We start from the raw sequence: 18,105 nt of genomic DNA on the forward strand, positions 1-18,105 counted from the left end.
CTGTGGGGCAGTGCACAGCCCCCCTGCCCTGGCAAAGGAAGAGGCTACATTGACATCACCAGGGGAAAGGACGCACAGCCAGGCCATGGCACTGAGCTGTCAGCTCTCTCCACCATACCCACCAGTCAGCCCCAGGCAGCAGTGCAAAGGCAGCCTGGCTCTGGCCAGGGATTAGTGGATGGAGCCACGCAGCCCAGGCTGCAGCAGGAACCAGTTACCATCTCGCTGCCTGTCCCACCACAAAGCAGCAGGGCTGCCTGCCAGTCAGGAGGGACTGGGCCCAGCTCCAGCCCGGAGCCGGCTGGCCCTGGCCTGGGATCTCAGCCACAAGTGTTGTGTGTTCAAAGCAGGTTTATTTGCTGAGCGAATGAGAGCGCAGGTGTGCCAGGGCCTAAGGCAGGGCCGTGTGCGCTGATGGGTCCGGAGCGAGTGTCAGGCTCATGGAGGAGCCAGGCCGGGACTCCCGGCTTAAGTCCGTGGGGGCACCAGCCACCTTGGCCCCCAGGCTGTGGGATTTGGCTTTGGCCAGTGTGTCAGGACCTACGCCTCGCCGGGCCCAGTAGGAGGCGGACTGGCTCATGGCCTCCTGCAGCCGGGCCCAGGCCTGTGCATCGTTGCTCTGCACTGCCTCGCAGAGGAGCTGGGCGTGCTCCCGCAGCTCCGCAATCTCTCGCTGGGTGCTGCTGTTCTGCCGGAGCAGCTCCTTGGTCCGCAGGGTGACACCCAGCAGCCCCGACTTCTTCAGGATCTCCACCGTGTTGTGGAAGCGCCGCTGCTTCCCCAGGCTGGAGCCCAGCTTCTTGGAGGCCTTGGCCAGGATCCTCCCCTCGGCCAGATCCAGCTCTGGGCTGCCCTGGGCTGCACCGGAGCTAGGTGCCAGCCAAGCCAGCTCAGTAGAGGAGGTGACACTGTTCTGGGAGAGTGGCTCCAAGCTGCCAGCAGAGGGAGTCTGCAGGGTGCCACCCGGGCGCTGTTCCTCCCACCGCCCACTGCTGGCGGAGGCGTCCGACTCCGAGGATGACACCCTGGCCTCCTCCAGGCAGAATCGCTTGCTCTTAGCGTGGCCAGCATTGCCCCCTCGGGGCAGGGGCCCTGCCGCAGCCTCGCTCTCCTGGCTGTGGCCTGGATGTGGAGCAATCTTGGGGTAGGCGTTGAGGATGGGCAGGTAGGGGTCCTTGGCCTGTGGCTTCCGGCCAGGCAGCAGTGGCTTCAGAGTGGCTGTAGACACTGGCTGCTGGAGGAAGAGGAGTCGGGCCTGGCCCTGCACAGTGTCTGGGGAAGCTTGGCCACTCCAGGCCAAGAGCTGGGTGCTGGAGGAGGCTCCCAGAGGCTGCAAGGGAAAAGCAGAAGAGGGTGAGTTGCCTGGGCTCTGACCACTGAGAGCTGCACAACTGGGCTAGGTGGGACAAGGGAGTGCTGGGACTGCTCCGCTCCTGCAGGGGCCCCTCACATCTGGCCCAGGGTCCCTCCGGTGCTGCTGGTAGGGAAGCACACCTGTATCTGGGGACCATTCTGCATCAGGCCCAGGACTGCTTTCACCTCCCTCCCCACTGACCACCTGGGACAGCCAGCCCCATCCCTGTGGCCTTGAGATGCAGCCGATCTGCTGGGGCGCATCCAAGCCCTGGGGGATCTGGTGGCTTTGGGGCAGGAGGGCTACCTGTTTCAGGATAACGTTTTTGACAATGTAAACAGGGGTGAATCTGGTGAACGTGCTGTCCAGACCCGGCGCCGGCCGCAGCCCGGGCCCCTTGGCCGGCCAGTGCGAGGCACAGATGGACGGCTCCTCCGTGTCAGCTTGATCCAGCGTGCTCAGGGACTCCGAACTTGTGTCTGCACAGGGGGGAAAAGCAGAGCATGAGAGGCAGGATGGTGGCCCGGCTGCGTCGTGTGAGACTGTGGTCACCAGGAGGGGAGCAGGCAGCAAAACCCCCAGCGGCTGTGTCTATGCCCCCACCCTCAAAGGGCCTCAGCTCTGGATGGCCTCGATAGCTCGGACAGTCCCAGAACGCAGTCTGTGCCTGGCACTGGGGCTGGGAAAGGCAGCCCATGCAGAGCAGCCCAGAGTTGGAGGGCAGTGTCACTAACCCCCACTGTCCGACTGCTTGCCTAGGCACACAGACCTGCTAGAGAGGAGGGTCAAACCCCTGCCTTGCACGGCATTCCCCATGGGGATTGTCTGGCTGAGACCACACAGCACAGAGCAGGCCAGACCTTCCAGACACTCCTAGGGCAAAACAACCTGTGAGCCAGCTTTTAATTCTATTGTAACAGCTGTTCATGGGGCAGGCTCTGCATGAGAGGAGCACAGGTGCACCATAAGTCTCCCTGAGACAGCTTTCCGACCCGACAGCCCTGTCCCTCGGCTGCCCAGCTTCACAGAGGAAGGACCAGCTTGGAAATCCGTGTGCAGGCTCTGAAAGCTACGAGAGGCTGAAGAAGTGCTGTGGAGCTGGGGGAAGAGGAGGCTATCCAGGGCACACAGTCAAACGCTCAAGATGTGAGGAAAGCCCAGGCCCTGGCCCCTCCTGGCACCTCTGCATTGGGATGCGGTCCATAATCGCAGGGTCACGCACTGGTTCCCCTGGACGGACAGAGCTCCGGGGATGAGGCACCCATGAACAGTCCTTGTTCTGCTCATTCAGCGTGGGGCCCTTCCTTACTGCCTGCCATGCAGATGGGTCTGTGCCCTGGGGCCTCTGCTCAGCTCTTCACCGTGGCATTTGGAAGCTGTGGGGCATTCCTGCCCTTACCCCCACATTGCCTGTTACCTCTGACAGTGCAGAATCATCGCCCTCACTTTATAGAGGCAAAGGCTGACCTAAAGACCAGCAGAGGCCACACAGAGTCCGTGGCGAAGGGGAGGTGAGAGCAGCCCAGATATGCCACTTCCCTTGCCTGAGGACGGTCTACTTGGACCACATGGTTTGGCTGCCCTGCCCCTCCCCCAGCACATGGGACCCCTGCACGACAGCAGGCCACTGGGCCCACTTTCTGGGTAGGGGAAAGGGGCAGCCCAGGCCAGCTGCCCAGGGAAAGACGCCACTGGGCCTCAGGGTCCCAGTGGAGCAGCTGCTCCTGCTGCTTTGGCGACGGCGGGCTGGGCCTCCTGGGCTCTCACCCCACTGTTACTGTGGTCGCTACAGAAGTTTTGCTGACAGTGCGGGTGGGGGAAGGGAAACAGTGATTTTCCCACAGCTCAGCTGAACGTGGGCATAATTTTGTGGGGAGCAGCCAGGCCCTTCCATTGGCTAGGCACTCTGCCTGCCCAGAGTCACGGGCCCGCCGCAAACACTGCGGAGCCTCTTTAAAGGGGCGACAAAAGGAAGACAGGGAACTGAACCCACTCCCCAGGCAGACTGGCTCTGAACCGCTTGTGTGTGTTGGGGGTAGGAGGGGGAAGCTGCAACAGGAGTCAATGTTCACCCAGGGCCACTAGAGGGCAACAGGCCCTAAGGGGCTGGTGCTTCCCAGAGCTGGTCCCATGGAGGGGGGACCTCTGGCCCATCCTGCTATGGGGGCAATACCCTGGGCCTACCTGTAACACCACACAATGGAGGCAGCCCAGACCTACCCCAATGCTACACAAAGGGATTAGGTAGGATGGGGCTTTTCTGTATGCTGGGGGCCCCATGCATTATACGCCAGAGGGGCTGGGGCCCAGCTGTGGGGCAGATGGTGGTGCTGGGACAGGGGTACAGGGCTCCCTAGCCTGAGGCTCCAGCAACCCCAGGGCTCCCAACCCCAGACTGTAAGGTGCACCAGGCAACACTGGGGGAACAAAGTGGTGGTGCATAGGGCCTGAATCCTCCCAAATCCAGCTCATCCAAATTCCTCCCCTTCCCTCCCTGGGCATGTGGCACCCTCTGCTTCCAGGGGCAGGAGGGAACAAAGGGCAGGGAGGCAGGCTCGGCTCGGGGCTACCTGCTGCCTCTCCCCCAGGAAACCCAGTCCCTGGAATGAAATCCCAGGATCCCTGCGTATGCCCCCACGCCTCCCACTGGAGTCAGCCCCAGGCTGGAGAGATGGAGATTGCTGGCTGCCCCCCAAGGACACACATCTACCTGAGAAGCCAGAGTCCTTCTCCGACTCACTGGCTGACGGGTGGAGACCCGGAGCTTTCCTGCTGCCCTCAGCCGGCTTGTCCAATAGCCCCGCACGCTCCTTGGAGCCCGGGCTCCCTGCTGCACACCCCACCGCCATGCCCCTCTCCACCGCAGGCTGGCCTGGCCTCTCCGTGCTGGGGGGCTTCTCCACGGGCATCTCCAGGCCTGAAGGTGAAGAGCAGAACAGAGCCTCAGGCACCAGGGACAGGCTCTGACGGTCCCCCACTTCCTGCTGCTCCAGGGGACTTCCTAAGACGGCAACACCCCTGCTCCTGCCCCACCTGCAGCACTGCACTGGGGCTGGGGGAGAAGGCAGGGACACTGCCCAGCGAGCACTGACCCCCCCAGGGACTACAGCATACGGGGGCAGAGATGCTCTCTGGGACATACATACTTCCACCCACCCGCCTCCCCTGGGCACAGCCCCCCTGCTTCCCACCACACCCCCTACCAGCTTGCCCACCACAGCCCCCCCCAACAGAGTCCTGTGCACCCCCAGCCAGTGCACTCCCCGATGCCCCTCCCCCTCCCCCTGTCCCCTGGCCAAGCGCACCCAGCCCCACACTCCGTAGGGCACAGGCGGGACCCGTGTCTCTCCCACACGTGCGCGCCCCTCCCCACAGCGCGATGCCTCCCCGCTCCCAGCCCCGCCTGCCCGGAGAAGCGGAGCCAGCCAAGCAGCCGCCGCCTTTAATCCGAGGGGCGCGGGACACCTGCCCGGCCATGTGCGCCCCTCCCACGCGGGACGCAGCCGGCAGATGCGCCCCCGGGCGGGGCGGGGCCGGGCCAGGCGCGCTCGGCTCGGCTCGACACGCGCGCGGACACGTGTGGGGCGGGGCAGCGCGGCCCGCCGGCCGCCCAGGGGCACGTCCCTGTCTGCGGCCAGTGACCCCAGTGCCCGTCCTGCCCTTCCCCGGCTGCCACGTGCTTGCGTGGGGCAGGACAGGGGGCTGGGAAAGGCGGGGGGCGCAGCACAGCCTAGGGAGCGGCGGGAGGCTATGGGCTGTGTAGGGAGAAAGGGAGGACAAGGCCGAGCTGTGGCAGGGTGGGACCAAGGGGCTGGGCAGGGAATGGGGGCAGAATAGAGCCCTGGTAGGGCTGGGCAGGTGGGGCACAGAATAACCTGTCCCCCGGGAAGAGGGGCTGTGACGACCTGCCAGGCAGGACACTGGGGGATGGCCAGAACCACAGCAAGGTTGGGACGGGGGGTGGGCACAGCAAAGCCCCCACGGGACTGGGACCAGGGGCCAGGCAGTGAGTGGGACAGAGCCCTGGTGGGGCTGGGACCAGGGGCCAGGCAGGGGTGGGCCACAGCCCTGGTGGGGCTGGGACAAACAGCTGAGCAGAAGCCTGGCTAGAAGCTGTGGAGCAGCTTGGCAGCACTAAACGTTCTACGTGGTTGGCGAGCAAACAGGGACCCGTCCTTGTGTGGGTTACACTCCACGGTGGTTTTCCAGGCTGAGGTCTTGGGCCAGCCCCTGGAGCAAGCCAACCCTTTGTGAGATGAACCAATATTAAACCTTTGGTCCCCACGTTGGTCCTTGCCCACTGACCGCCGTCACCCCTTACCCACAGCCTTGCCAAGCTCCATAGTGAGCTCTGTGAGCCCGAGTCCTTCCCTGGCCCTCCTGGCTGCTCTCTAACCCTCTCCTATTTACCAACCGCCACTGGAAATCAAGGACGCTGGTCCATGCCCAGTGCTTTGGGGTCAACAACTCCACTGCATGGAACAAAAAGTAACCGACCGCCCCTCCTTAGCACCAGCTGCCAGACCCTATCTCCCATCCCTCCCTGGGGCGTATGGTCAGGCTGGGAACTGCCCCACACTGCTTAGGCCAGGCTCATGTGTGCCAAGAGGGACACAAGATCTCGTCAGCCCCTTGATCACCTTCAGCCTCTCTGCAGACAGGGGCCCCCAGCGTAGGGTTCAGACAGAGACTGGGGATGCCGTGGGAGGACAGCCAGCAGCTAGAGCAGTCAGACAGGCTGCTGCCAGCTCCCCGCCCCGCAGCCCAGCCAGAGAGAAGGGACTTGGCTTGGCGCTGAAGGACCGCACTGCCCCCACCCCTGCCAGCCACAGGGTACTGAAGGGACATCCAAGGAAGTGTGGCCTAGAGGGGAGAGAGAGCACAGGCCGCAGCTCTGCCAACGAGCACTGTCGCAGCCTGTGTGCCTAAATCCCCTCTGCAGGGCAGAGGAGCGGACCAGGGACACCGGCAAGTACAACACGTCGGGGAGGGGCAGGTCTGGCTGTGATGGGTCTGGGGCAGGACCACCATCCCAGGCTGGGGAACTGCAGCTGCAGAGCCGACCTTTTAACTATGGAGCAGAGTAAGCAGCAGCGGCAGAGCACACCCCAACCAGCCGCTCCACCCGCAGCCCCTGCAGCTACCAACCACGGAGGGGCCAGTCCCAGGCAGTAAAGGCCAGGAGGGAGCCTTGTGATCACCCTTCTGCCCTGCCCCGTGACCCCACCCAGTGCCCCAGCTGGGCCTGGCAGCTCCCTGGGAGAATCCCAAGCTTCCAGCAGCAGCATCCATCCGGAACAAGGGGTCATTTTGGGGGAATTCCATCCATCCGCTACTGCACTTGTTCTCCTGGCACCTAACCAGCCTGGAAAGCCATGCTGCCAGGGGAAAGACTGGAGAAGGGAAGCAACCCAACGGTGACACTGGCACAATCTCAGGGGGGCCTGGGCAGGGGGAGTCTCCCACACTTCCTAAGGGCAGCACAGCCACTCATTGGCTCCCCCAGGGAAATCGCCACCAGTTTCAGCCAGGCAGGTGAAGCCACTTGCAAAGGTCAGACACACTGGGACAGATCTCCTGCAACCTGGCACTCAGCCCAGGCCACTGGGGAAAACACAGCCCCAGCAAAGCTGTGATAAAGAAACCAGGAATCCCCTGCTCTGACATGGGATCTCCATCCCCCCAAGCCAGTGACCCCCTTGAACACGCAGGGTGTGGAGATGGGGAAGAGGCACGGACAGGACGGAATATGGGTGAGAGCGAAAGCCTGGAGAAAGGCACTGGTTTCCCAAGCAGGAGGCAAACCCACAGTGGGACCAGTCCTGACACTGATGGGCTGCGGCTGCAGAATCCCTGCCTCCATCCACAGAGCAGAGTCTGCCCCCCCTTCTCCCTGACCCCCAAGGGTGCTGCAGCCCCACTCTGCTTGGCACCCCAGCAGCCAGGGCTCAGCTGCAGGCCGTGATCCTACAAGCCCCCTACCTCCCAGCTGCCAGGCAACCAGCCCTGGATGTGGGAGGAGAGCCACCCACCCATCCCCACCCCAGAGCCACTGCCCTGAGCTCTGCCAGCCACACACAGCTCCGGCAGCTGCTCTGCACAGACATGTGGGTGGCCGCTGAGCAAGCTGCCTCAGGTGCAGGGCCACGTGTGTTTGCACCACGCCTCCCCCGAGCCCAGAGGTGGCAGTGCTCCCAGCTCACGCCTGTCCCCTGCAAACACCTTGGAACAGGGGCAGGGCTGGGACCACCAGGGTGGGGCCTGGGGAGCTAATGCAAGGGGAGCAGACAGCTCCTGAGCTGCTGGCTGGGATAAGGAGCACACCTTCCTGGCCTCTGCAGGCCGTGACATCCTGACCCTCAGCTAGGCCACAAGAACAGACCTTGCCCCAAGCACCTTGCCCAGCTGGACTAGCCCAGCAGTCACGGCCAGGCTCCCTTGTCTCCAGCTGCCCCTATGCACAGCAGCCTGTCCAGCCGGATGCAGTGTTGCTTTGGCCATTCCTAGGTGCCATGCTGACTGCCCCAGCCCCACAGAACCAGCTGGGGAGACCTGCTGTCCTGGGGACTCAGCCAGGCACTGCCCTCCCCGAGACCAGACAAATTCAACACAGGGACTGCAGTGCAGCTGGCAACAGCCAGGAAGCCCAACTGACCCAGGGTGCTTAGTGTAGGTGCTCCCCAACAGGCCACAGCCACCATGCCCAGGCAGCAACCACCTCATCCTATATGGATGGGAGGGGGAGGAGGAACTAGTAGTTAGACCAGTGGCGGGCTGGCAGCCAGGACTCCAGCGTTCTATCCCCAGCTCAGAGGGAAGAAGGGTCTAGTGGTTAGAGCAGGGGCGCTGCAGTGCCAGGACTCCCAGCTCCCTTGATAATTTGCTGCGTGGCCTTCTACCAGTCCCCTCCCCTCTCCGTGCCACACACCACCCCCCGCCCCACATGCAGATCACCCTTTCCTTGGTGAAGGGACGCCAGCCCCACAGGACATTACTAGTACACCCAACGGAGCTCCGGCCTTGTGCCAGGGCTCCTGCACGCCAAGCTGCATGCAGGCCCCCCACGGCCGACCTCCTGAGGAGGCCGAGACCTGCAGCTTGCAGCCTACAGAACACCTCCACCTCCCCCGAGCTCCCTGCAGCAGTCGGCTTGGGGAGGGCATGCAGGGAAAGGGACGCTGGGCTTCTCACCTCTGTGGCACCGCTTCCACTCCAGGCCAGATGGTCCAGTTACCATCACTCCAGTCCCTGCCCAGCCCTGCCTTCCAAAGTCACCCCCCAAGGCAGACATGCACCCCTGGCTCCCCCTCCCGCTCAGCTCCTTCCGCTGGCCGCAGGGGGCCTTCAGCCAGGACACGGGCAACAGTGGCAGTGCAGCCCAGCCAGTCGGCAGCCACCAGGCATGGCCTTTGCGGGGTTCAGTGCTGGAGAACCAAGGATTCCCAGCCACAGCTGCTTGCACAGATGGCACCAAGGGGCATGTGCCCAGCTGGTGGGTGGGGCCTGCTGTGAAAGCCACCCTGGTCAGGGGGCAGAGTTGCCTCCATCTTTTCCATCCATTGGGCAGAATAAATTTTGTTATGTGCACCAAGGCATGGGGGTATACGCACCACCAGTAGAAACACCCGAACCACAATGACACCACAGGGGCTCTAGCACATGGTGCTTACACCACCAGCAGTGGTCTGTCCTCCACCCAGCTGCACCCACGCCAAGGGTCAGGTCGGCACAACTACAGCTGAGGCATGGGGAAAGTTTTCACTGTAGGCCAGGCCTCGGTCACTAGTTGGCCCCCATAAAGCAAGTTTAACGGGCCCAGCTCCCACTCAGTTAAGCTAGTGCGTGGCTGCAGGAGTGGCCCTCAAGACTGTCGCAACCTGGACGGTCTCATGGGACAGGAGATTGTTGCTCACTGAACTTGCGTCACTAGAATTTGTGGAGGTGCCAACTGAACTGTAGCGGTACTTGAACTGGCTGCGGAGGGAGCACTCGGCTCTCACGGTCACTGTTGTGTGCAGTCAGCACGCACCTCACCTCCTGGGCCCTGGCGCTACGTGCCGGCACTGTAGTGATAATACCACTAAACTACCCGGGTGGAAACCAGCGGAATCTGGCAACCCTGCGTGTGGGCAACGGGAAACAAAACGCCTCATGGGCTACACACAGAACCTCCATGGGCTGCAGGGTGCCCACAACTATCTAGGCCGCTGTTTCTCAACCAGGGTACAAGTACCTGTGGGGGTACCCCAAGGCCTTCCAAGGACTACATCAACTCATCTAGATATTTGCCTAGTTTTACAACAGGCGACCAAAAACTGCTACGTCAGCACAAACTAAAAGTTCATTCAGACGATGTTTTGTTTCTGCTGTGTCATAGGTCTCACGCTGAAATGTGAGAACAGCATTTCTAGTCCAATTCATTTAGTTGATAATAAGATGGTACAAAGACAGCAAGTTTTCAGTAGTCGTCCTCTGTGATATTTTTGTGTGTTTTAGCGAGTAGTTCTTAAGTGAAATGGAACTTGGTGGCATGTAAAACAAATTGACTCCTGCAAAGGGTACAGTCACCTGGAAGGGTGGAATGGGACTTGTTTCAAGACCTCAGATCACCTTAGGAGCATGTTTCATAACCGTGGGTTCGCGTACCTGTAGGGGTACGCAAGAGAAGTCTGGAGTACTTAGATTTTTTTTAAGGGGTATTTTATATAATAAAACGTAGTGAAACACAGATCTAGTCTGAGCTGCACCAACCCCCTGGATGCAGGCGTCTCAGGCTGTCTGCAGATTCAGACGGTGCAGCCCCTATTCGAGTGGGAGCCTTGCAGTGAGGGTTAGACTATGCATGCGCTGGGCACCGCACTCCCTAGATAGGAGACAGAGGGCCACGCTTGCATCACACAGCAAGGTCATCACGGCCACATGTAGGTAACCCAAGGGGTAAGAGCAGCTGCCCCAGACCCTGGAACTGGAAACCTCGGCCCTACATGGTCTCAAGCTGAGCCCCACCACTGGAGCTGAGATCAGTGACCCTTGAGCGAGTGTGGCAGCCTCCGTTCCTCTGCACGAGGCTCCTTCCCACGCGGCTGAGCTGGCAGAACGCAGCCAAGTCCTGCTCGCCGCCTCCCGAAGCGTCTTGTGTACCAGGCACCCAGGCACTGCAGCTGGTCCTGGCACATCCCAAAGCCGAGCCAGCAAAGCCAATCACCCTGCGGCAAGCCAGGGCTGGCGACTCACAGCAGGAGAGAGAGGGACCGTCAGCAACTCAGGACACACCAGCCACACCAGCGTGAGGCTGGAGGGAAAGAACTCTGTGGCCAAGGCAGAGTGGGCTGTGGACACCACGGAATTGAGAGATGGGCCTGGAAAGGCCCAGGCAGGAGGCGCTACCCCTGTGCCAACACCGTCAAGCAAAGCAGGTGCGGTCCAGGCTCTGCGATGGGCTCCTCCTACTCCAGTAACACCGGCTCCACAGCTCACGCATCTCCACCCAGTCAGCAGGCATGGGGAGGCGGCAGCAGCACCAGCACTGGCCAGATGCTCCCTGTGGGGAGCCAGCGCCTCCACGCCCAGGGCAGAGGCAGCCAGGTGCCCACACGAGGCAGCAGAGGCAGTTAATTACTCCCTGAGCCTCACGGGGGACGTGAGACCCTGTGCCCAGCAGCAGAGGCAGCCAGTTACTCCCCGGGACTCCATGGCCAGTGGCAGAGGCAGCCCGTCAGTTCCTGGGCCCAGCATTCGCTTTTGTCATTCACACACTGGCCTGGCTCAGCTAACCCAGGAAACCCCTCCCCTCGCCCCCCCTACTGCCAGCAGCCCCCTGCACATCCCCTGCCCCATAGCCCACCCCAGCTGCCCTGCAGCCGCACCACAGCCAAACCCCTGCAACAGCATCAGGGACCCCAGAAAGTAGGGAACAGCGTTCACCTCACATCACCACAGCCCACATGAGGGAAGACCTGCCTCCGCCCAGCCGGCTCTGCGACAAGCCCTGGGCTCTCCGCGCACCTGGGCGGACCAGGAAGGACAGACCAGGTTGCAAGATGGCAGGGAGAGGAAGGCCACGCCAAAGGGGGTTTGGTGCCCCGCTTGCACAGGAAGGGGCTGTGGCTGGACAGGGCCAGTTCGGAGGCCATAGCTGTGGGGAATGGAGTTTAGAAAAGGAAGGGGGAGACACCCAGGCCAGAGGAAGATGACACCTGAAGAGGTGGGGACTGCAGGGCCCTCCAATCATCCCACAAGCCCTGCCCACCTCTGCCCCTTCCAGGCCATCCTGCAGGCTCTCCCCGTGCCCACGCATGCCCTGGCCAGCCCTTCGCTGGCACTGCTAGGGGAGGGAGAGTGCAGCCCTCGCCCTGCTCCTCCCATCTCTACTCCCGGCTCTGCTGTGTCCCACCACTTGCCCTGCCTCAGGCTGAGACGTCTGCTTGGGCCAGGCCAAGGGGCATTCAGCTGACCAGCCAGGGGAGGCTCCTGCCCCGCAGTCCCACCCAAATATGGCACTGCTCTCATGCCCCCCAGAACTGCTTCTTCTGCAGTTTGTTAAACCCTCTCTAGCGGCTGCCTAGCCCAATCCATCCGGCTGGGGGTGAAAAGACCCAGCTCTGTCCCCATGACAAGGGCTGGGCTGGGCACATGTGGAAGAGGGTCCTCCTCCACCCCCCTCCAAGACGCTGCACCTTTCAGGCATCTTGGTGCTGGCCCCGAGGGGGGCCCAGGTGGTCCCTGGACAGGGAATTCACAGGGGCTCCAAGCTCCGCTGGGGATGACTTGGCATTTAGCAGACGTGCCCCCACGGGGAGAGAAAAACCAGCTTCCAGCTCCCTGTGTGCTAGATCAGTGCTAGGCCTCATCCCCTCCCACAACTGGGAACAGAACGTGGGCAGGAGTCCTAAGCCCCAACTGGCCTCCCTTCCCCCCAAGCTGGGAACAGAACCCAGGAGTTCTGGCTCCCAGCCTCCAGTCACCTCCCCTGAGCGAGGAATGGGACCTATGAAACCTAGCCCCCCTGCTCTAACCACTAGACACCACTCTCCTATTTAGGCTGGGAACAGTATGGAGGAGTCCTGATTCTAAGGCCCACCCCGAACACTCAGACCACCCGACTCCCCCTCCCCAGAGCGTCCCTAGTCCACTCAAGCCCTAACAACACGCAGCTCTCACCCTCGCTGGGCTGTGATGAGATGGATCTAATGGATCAGATCCACCCAGAGGAGCTCCTTGGTCTGACACACGCTGCAGCCAGGCAGTTCCCAAAGGTCCCACCTTCCCCCTGCGCCCGCCCTCCACACTGGCAGGCCCTACCCTTGAATTTGGTTCGCAAGGGAGGGGCAGGATGAGACGCTCCTGCTCCCTGGGCAACACAGCTGCTCCCATCCTTGTGCAAGGAACCATCCTCACAAGAGGCAGGGACAGGGACTCAGCACCCTTTCATGCACCAGACAGTGAGCTGCCCTGGAAACTCCCCCATCCCACCAAGATAGCTCCTGACAAGCCTGGAGAAGCAGCGTGGCAGAGCGTGGGACTGGGAGGCCAAGCTCCCAGATACTGTCCTGGCCCTTGCATCCTGCCCCAGTCCCTAGGCTAATGCACTCAAGGGGAAGGAAGAGCCCATGGCAGCTGCTGCTATAGACTGCTGGATTTGGTGGCAAGCGCTTGGTGCTTGAGCGACCCCCCAGGAGAGTTTCAGGTGCTGCCCAGCTGATTAGCAGAGCACCCCCTGCGTGCGTGTCTATAGGCAGTGCACAGCCACGCTTACTTCGGTGCGCAGAACAAAATTTATCCCACCCATGGTTGGGAAAAATTAGAGACCCTGGTTGCTTCCGGGCTGGGTGAGTGAGTTTCATCCCCTCTGCAGGTCACGGTCTCTGTCAGGGGATGAGCTAGGTGTGGCTGTGGCAAAGGCTCCCCCAACTCCACTGTCCAGCTTCACCACCGCTTGCACTCCAGGAAGCGTCTGGGCTCCAAGGGAAAGCCATCACCATTAACTATGGCACTGTCCGCTAACCAGCAGGGCGAGGGCTCTCACACAGAGGACGTGCCGGGGCGAGCAGCCCCCTGGAGCACCCAGTCATCTCTACGGGAGCAGCACACAACCCCTCCCCCAGGCCAAACCTACCACCACAGCCCAGGAGTCAGCACCGTCTCCCTCCCAGCATTTTCCAGCGGGCTCCTGCACCATGTGGGAGGCTGGAGTGCACAGAAGTCGGTGCCAATGGGGTCCATGCCTGCCCCATGGCACTGCCCAGAGCCTCCAACCCCAACTGACCATAGCCACATTCCCCAGGGCTGCAGTTTCCCCCTCCCAGTTGTCTGGCAGCAGAGGGTCCCTGGAGGAGAAGCAGTGTCTGCCCCCAGGCCGTCAGCCACATCACTACCCAGCTCCCAGGCCAGCTCCAGCCCAGCACCTGGCCAGGGTGTTCCTATACAGACTGCGGGGTAAGGGGGGATGTTTGGAATTCAGCCAGGCCCTGGGCCCTTGGACTCCCCCAGTATTGGAGAAGCTGTGGCACAGCTGGCACCGCAGCGCAGCGCAGCGCAGCTCAGCTTGTCTGGCACACAGCACGCCAGGAGCAGGGTGAAGGCACCTTTCCTGGACACAAGTCCCCAGCTGAGCTGAGTCTTTGGCCCAGGCTAGCACTCTGGGCTGCTCCAGTGAAGGGAGAGGCCCCCTGCCAGGGGCCTGGCTGAATTCCCAGCCCCCTCTTCCCATGCAGGTCTGGGTGTTCTGGGCACAAACCACTGAGAGGAGGAGGGAGTCTGCACACCTGCGTGGGGATGATCTGACACTCAGCTCCAGCCCCACTGCCCTCACCTGCACCTGCCAGAGCCATGGCTGCCCCACGGCCAGCGCTCCTCCAGGGCCCACACACCGAGCTGCTTTGGACTGGAGTGCAAATGGCTTCTCTGCACCAGGCAGCCAGCCCTGCACTGGCCAGGGCCCTCAGCCAGCACCTCCCAGGGAGCAGCCACTCCCTCTGTCTCCCAGGCCACAGCTCAGCAAAAGGCATTTCGACCTGCCTACAGGGAGCATCCAGGTGAGGCCAAGCGGTGCCAACGGCCCTGCACCAAAACTTGACAAAGCAACAACCCCCCAGCCTATGAGCCCCCTGCAACAGCCTCAGGCCAGCTCCCCGTAGCAGGTCACCCCAGCCCCACACACTCCCCAGAAAACAGCATGTGTCACTCCTAAAAAGTTGCTGACATCCCCACATCTGCGGGGGGGTGTGTGCTGCCATCCTGAGCCTTCCCCCCATATCTCAGGGTGCCCCCCACTCAGATCTCAGAGGGGGTAACCCACATGCATGCAGTCTTATCCTGAGCCCCCCTCCATATCCATGGAGACAGCTCCATCCCAGGAGAGACCTAAGCTGTAGAAGAGGTGTAATGGGGGGCAGGGATTACCCAGGGAACTCTGGTACCTATTGCTTGCTCAGGGGCACTAGAGTTCTTCAATAACCAGGCTTGGTAGGGTCCGGGGGCAGGGGGGCAGCTCCCACCTCTTGCCCGAGGGAAATAAAGGGGGCAGTGGGTTTGGAGGTTTTGGGGCATTTGGGGGTGGCAGATGGGACCTCCTTGCCTCTCAGCCCAGGTGGGGTTGGGGGGTACAGGGGTTAGGAGGGCGGAGGACTCAGGGTCCTCAAGGGACAGGAGAGTTTGGGGTGGCAGAGGGACCAATACCAGTGGGTTTGGGGAGGGGAGGATGGGGGGGCCTGGGAAGTTGAGGTGAGAGGCAGATACTGGCCTCATTCAGGAGACTTCAGAGGCACACAGGAGGTTTGAGGGGGGTGGGGGCTGGAGGACTGGGAGACATGGGGGCACGGGGGTCAATGCATGCCACTTGTCACAGAGTTCAGGATGGCCCAGTGGGCCTGGGGGCTTATGACTGGAGAGCAGGAAGACTTCTGGCAGTCGGGAGGATTTGAGGGCAGAAGACTCGGAGGCAGCTGGCCAGTACCTGCCTCATTTCAGAAACCCAGGGGCTTAGGGATTGAGGATTGGGGATCCCCAAAACAGGGGGACTAATACCTTCTTCTCGGCCCAGGGGAAATCAGAGGACCACAGGGGATCCCATGGACAAGGAGCTGGAGACCCCAATACTGTTTCTCACCGTAGGAGAGTTCTGGGGAGCCCGAGGGTTTGGGGGTGGTGGACTGGGGGGACCCCAAAAAGCAGGTTGGTCTACACCTGCCTCTCACATTGGGAGAGTTGGGGGCCCCAGGAGTTTGGGAGGCAGTGGATGGGGGGTGGAAGCCAGGGGGTCACTACCTGTGCGTTGACGTGGGAACATCAGGAGATCCCAGGGGGTTGAGGACTGGGGATCCCCAGGGAGCAGAAGACGGCAGGAGCCTGGAGGAGTTTGGGGGTCCAATACGCCTCACCTCAGGGGCATTCAGTGGGCTTAGAGGATTTGGAGGCCTGGGAGTGAGGGGTGCTGGGAACCCAGGGAAGTTGAGTGGCAGAGCACTGGGGGTGTCCTGGGACGTGGAGGATTGGGGACCCCGATGGGCGGGGGCTTGGGAGTAAACTGGGGGGCGCAGGGGTTTGGGATCAGAGAGCTGGGGGGTAGTTCAGGGGCAGGGGTTGGGGCCGAGAACTTGGGGGCCCCAGGGACATTTGGGGAGTCAGGGCTGGGGGGCGGAGAACTGGGGAGGCTTCAATGGAGTTGGGGGGCGGGTTAGAGAACTGGAAGGGCCCCAGAGGAACTCAGGGGGCGGGTGCTGGGGGCAGAGAGCTGGGGGACCCCCGGAAGTTGGGGGATTCCGGGGCCCCGGGCGGGGGGGGGGGGGGTCAGTACCTGCCTCTCGGCCCGATCCTTCCTCCGCACAGCCTCAGACACAAAGACCCAGCTCCCGCCCCACCCCGGGCGCACACTGACACCGCCGGCAACCAATCGGCGCCTCGGCCGCGGAGGGGGCGGGGCGAACGGCGCGGCCCCGGCGCCACGTGCGGAAGCGGAGCCTGGTGCGTGGCCACGTGAGGGGGCGTGGAGAGAACGCGGAGACATGTGCGGGGGCGGGGCTCGGGGACGAGGGGCGGGGTGTCTTGCTCATGCTCCCCGGGGAGGGCTGAGGGGAGGAGGAGCAGTCAGTCCTCTTGCCCCCAGCAGCGCCCCTTCTTGCCTGGGCTACCAGCCCTATTGCAGCAGCCCCCCCAGCACCCCCCAAATTGGGCTGCCAGCCCTGCCCCCCACCAGCTCCCCAGCTGGGCTGCCACTCCTGCCCCCCAACAGACCTCCTCTCCTCCCACAGCAGCGCGGCCCGCACCTGGGCTAGTGACTGTCCCCTCGCAACTCCCGGCTCTGGACTGCTAGCCCTGCCCGCAGTAGACCCAGGAGTAACTCACCCCACAACCTGCCTCCCCTAAAAGGGCCACGCCCCATTCCTGCTAGAAAACCCTTCCCCCTTCAGCACCTCTACCTGTGACACATCCTAAGCAAGGGTCCCCCCGTCTCGAGAGTTCAAACGTAACTGAATCAGGCCCCCAAAAAGTCATGAGGCTGCATTAAAAAATTAGATTTTTTTTTTAAAGCAGTAATTCACACACAGGGCCTGGTGCTTTGCTTTGCGAGCTCCCGTCACTGCCTCCAGCTGCTCCCGAATCAAGGAGGCAGGAAACTTTGCTGTCCTGTGAAGTGCTGCTGGGATCCCCAGACTCAAGGAGCTGGGTCTGCATGAGCTATGCCAAGAGCTGAGAGGCAACTTACTGGGGAGTGAGACAAAGATGTCACCAGCCAAAGGGGATCATGTGATCTTCCTCCCCAAGTGACTCTTCTCCGCACCACCCCTAGTCCGAGGTCCACATGTTCTCCCCATCCCGTGGTACCAACTGGTGGCTTCAATCTCACTAGGGTGGTTAGAGCCCAATTTGTTTCTGTCTTTACAAAAAGGGTTAAGGAGATGAGATACTCAACACACCTAATACTAACAAGGGAATGAAAAAGCCAAACCAAGGCAAGAGCAGAGCACAGGCTACTTAGCTGAATTACATGTCTTGAGGTAGGTAGGGCCTGATGAAATTCATGCCAGGGTACTTACGGAACTGTCTGTGGTCACCTCAGAATTGTTAGCTCTTACCTTTGAGCATCTGTGGAGAACACTCAGGTCCCACGTTCCCGCTATTATTTTCCATCCAGGTGTGAAATAAATTTTGTTATGTGCAACCAGGCACGTGCAGATATGCGCCACCAGTGGAAACACACGCTACTGGCTGTGGGTGCTCTTCAAGTCATCTGGGCGGCACATGACTCTCTCCTGGGTGGCTGTCCACGTGCACAGCTGACGGGAATGCCAGTGAGGTCCCAGAAAACTGGAGACAGGCAAATACACCCAGAGAGGACCCAGGAAATTATAGACCACTCAGGGTAACTTCCATCCCTGAAAAGATACTGGAACAAATGAAACAATCAATTTGTAGCTCTATTATCCACCAGGTGCTCATAAGGAATAGCCAGCACAGACTGAGAACAAATCAGGTTGCACTGACTTACTTGGATAAGGTATTCAGTCTTGCTCCTGGAAAGGAAGCAGGTGATCGCTCTTGAGTAAGAGTTGAGGGAGTCCCATATGACATTCTCATAATCCAAGGCAGGAAAGGTGGTCACCAGTAGAGGACTACAAGGTGTGTGTGCAATTGGTTGAAAGTACCTATTCAAAGGGCTATGATCAAGGAGGCACATCCAGCGGGGATCTCGCATCCTCATCAATGTTTTCATGAATGCCTTGGATAATGAAGTGGACACAGAAGAGGATGCT

The 18,105-nt window shown here is 61.4% G+C and overlaps 1 protein-coding gene across 3 annotated transcripts; it reads right to left on the minus strand.

Moving 5' to 3' along the window:
• Positions 1-333: 333 nt before the first annotated feature.
• Positions 334-17,493, minus strand: LOC142025211 (CLOCK-interacting pacemaker-like). Of its 3 annotated transcripts, none has more exons than XM_075017799.1 (4): positions 17,428-17,493; positions 4,065-4,271; positions 1,661-1,833; positions 334-1,330 (listed from the first exon to the last, which is right to left on the minus strand). In XM_075017799.1, exons 1-4 carry the CDS (start codon positions 17,480-17,482, stop codon positions 392-394), a joined length of 1,374 nt encoding a protein of 457 aa, XP_074873900.1. In that variant the 5' UTR covers positions 17,483-17,493; the 3' UTR covers positions 334-391. The 3 variants fall into 3 exon arrangements, with proteins under 3 accessions (XP_074873900.1, XP_074873901.1, XP_074873899.1); XM_075017800.1 differs by lacking the exon at positions 17,428-17,493 and adding an exon at positions 16,149-16,212; XM_075017798.1 differs by lacking the exon at positions 17,428-17,493 and having other exon boundaries at positions 4,065-4,506.
• Between the last annotated feature and the right edge of the window lie 612 nt (positions 17,494-18,105).

The sequence above is a fragment of the Carettochelys insculpta genome, chromosome 22, assembly GCF_033958435.1.
Source record: "Carettochelys insculpta isolate YL-2023 chromosome 22, ASM3395843v1, whole genome shotgun sequence".
NCBI classification, from domain to species: Eukaryota; Metazoa; Chordata; order Testudines; family Carettochelyidae; genus Carettochelys; species Carettochelys insculpta.

What these genes read in the sequence shown, in the direction of transcription:
- LOC142025211 (XM_075017798.1), bottom strand. Translation starts at nt 4,494, where the DNA reads ATGTCCCAGAGAGCATCTCTGCCCCCGTATGCTGTAGTCCCTGGGGGG. An exon ending in GAAGGACTCTGGCTTCTCAG is followed by an intron (nt 1,834 to 4,064) that starts GTAGATGTGTGT and finishes CCCCCTGTGCAG; the next exon opens with ACACAAGTTCGGAGTCCCTG. An exon ending in AAAACGTTATCCTGAAACAG is followed by an intron (nt 1,331 to 1,660) that starts GTAGCCCTCCTG and finishes TTTCCCTTGCAG; the next exon opens with CCTCTGGGAGCCTCCTCCAG.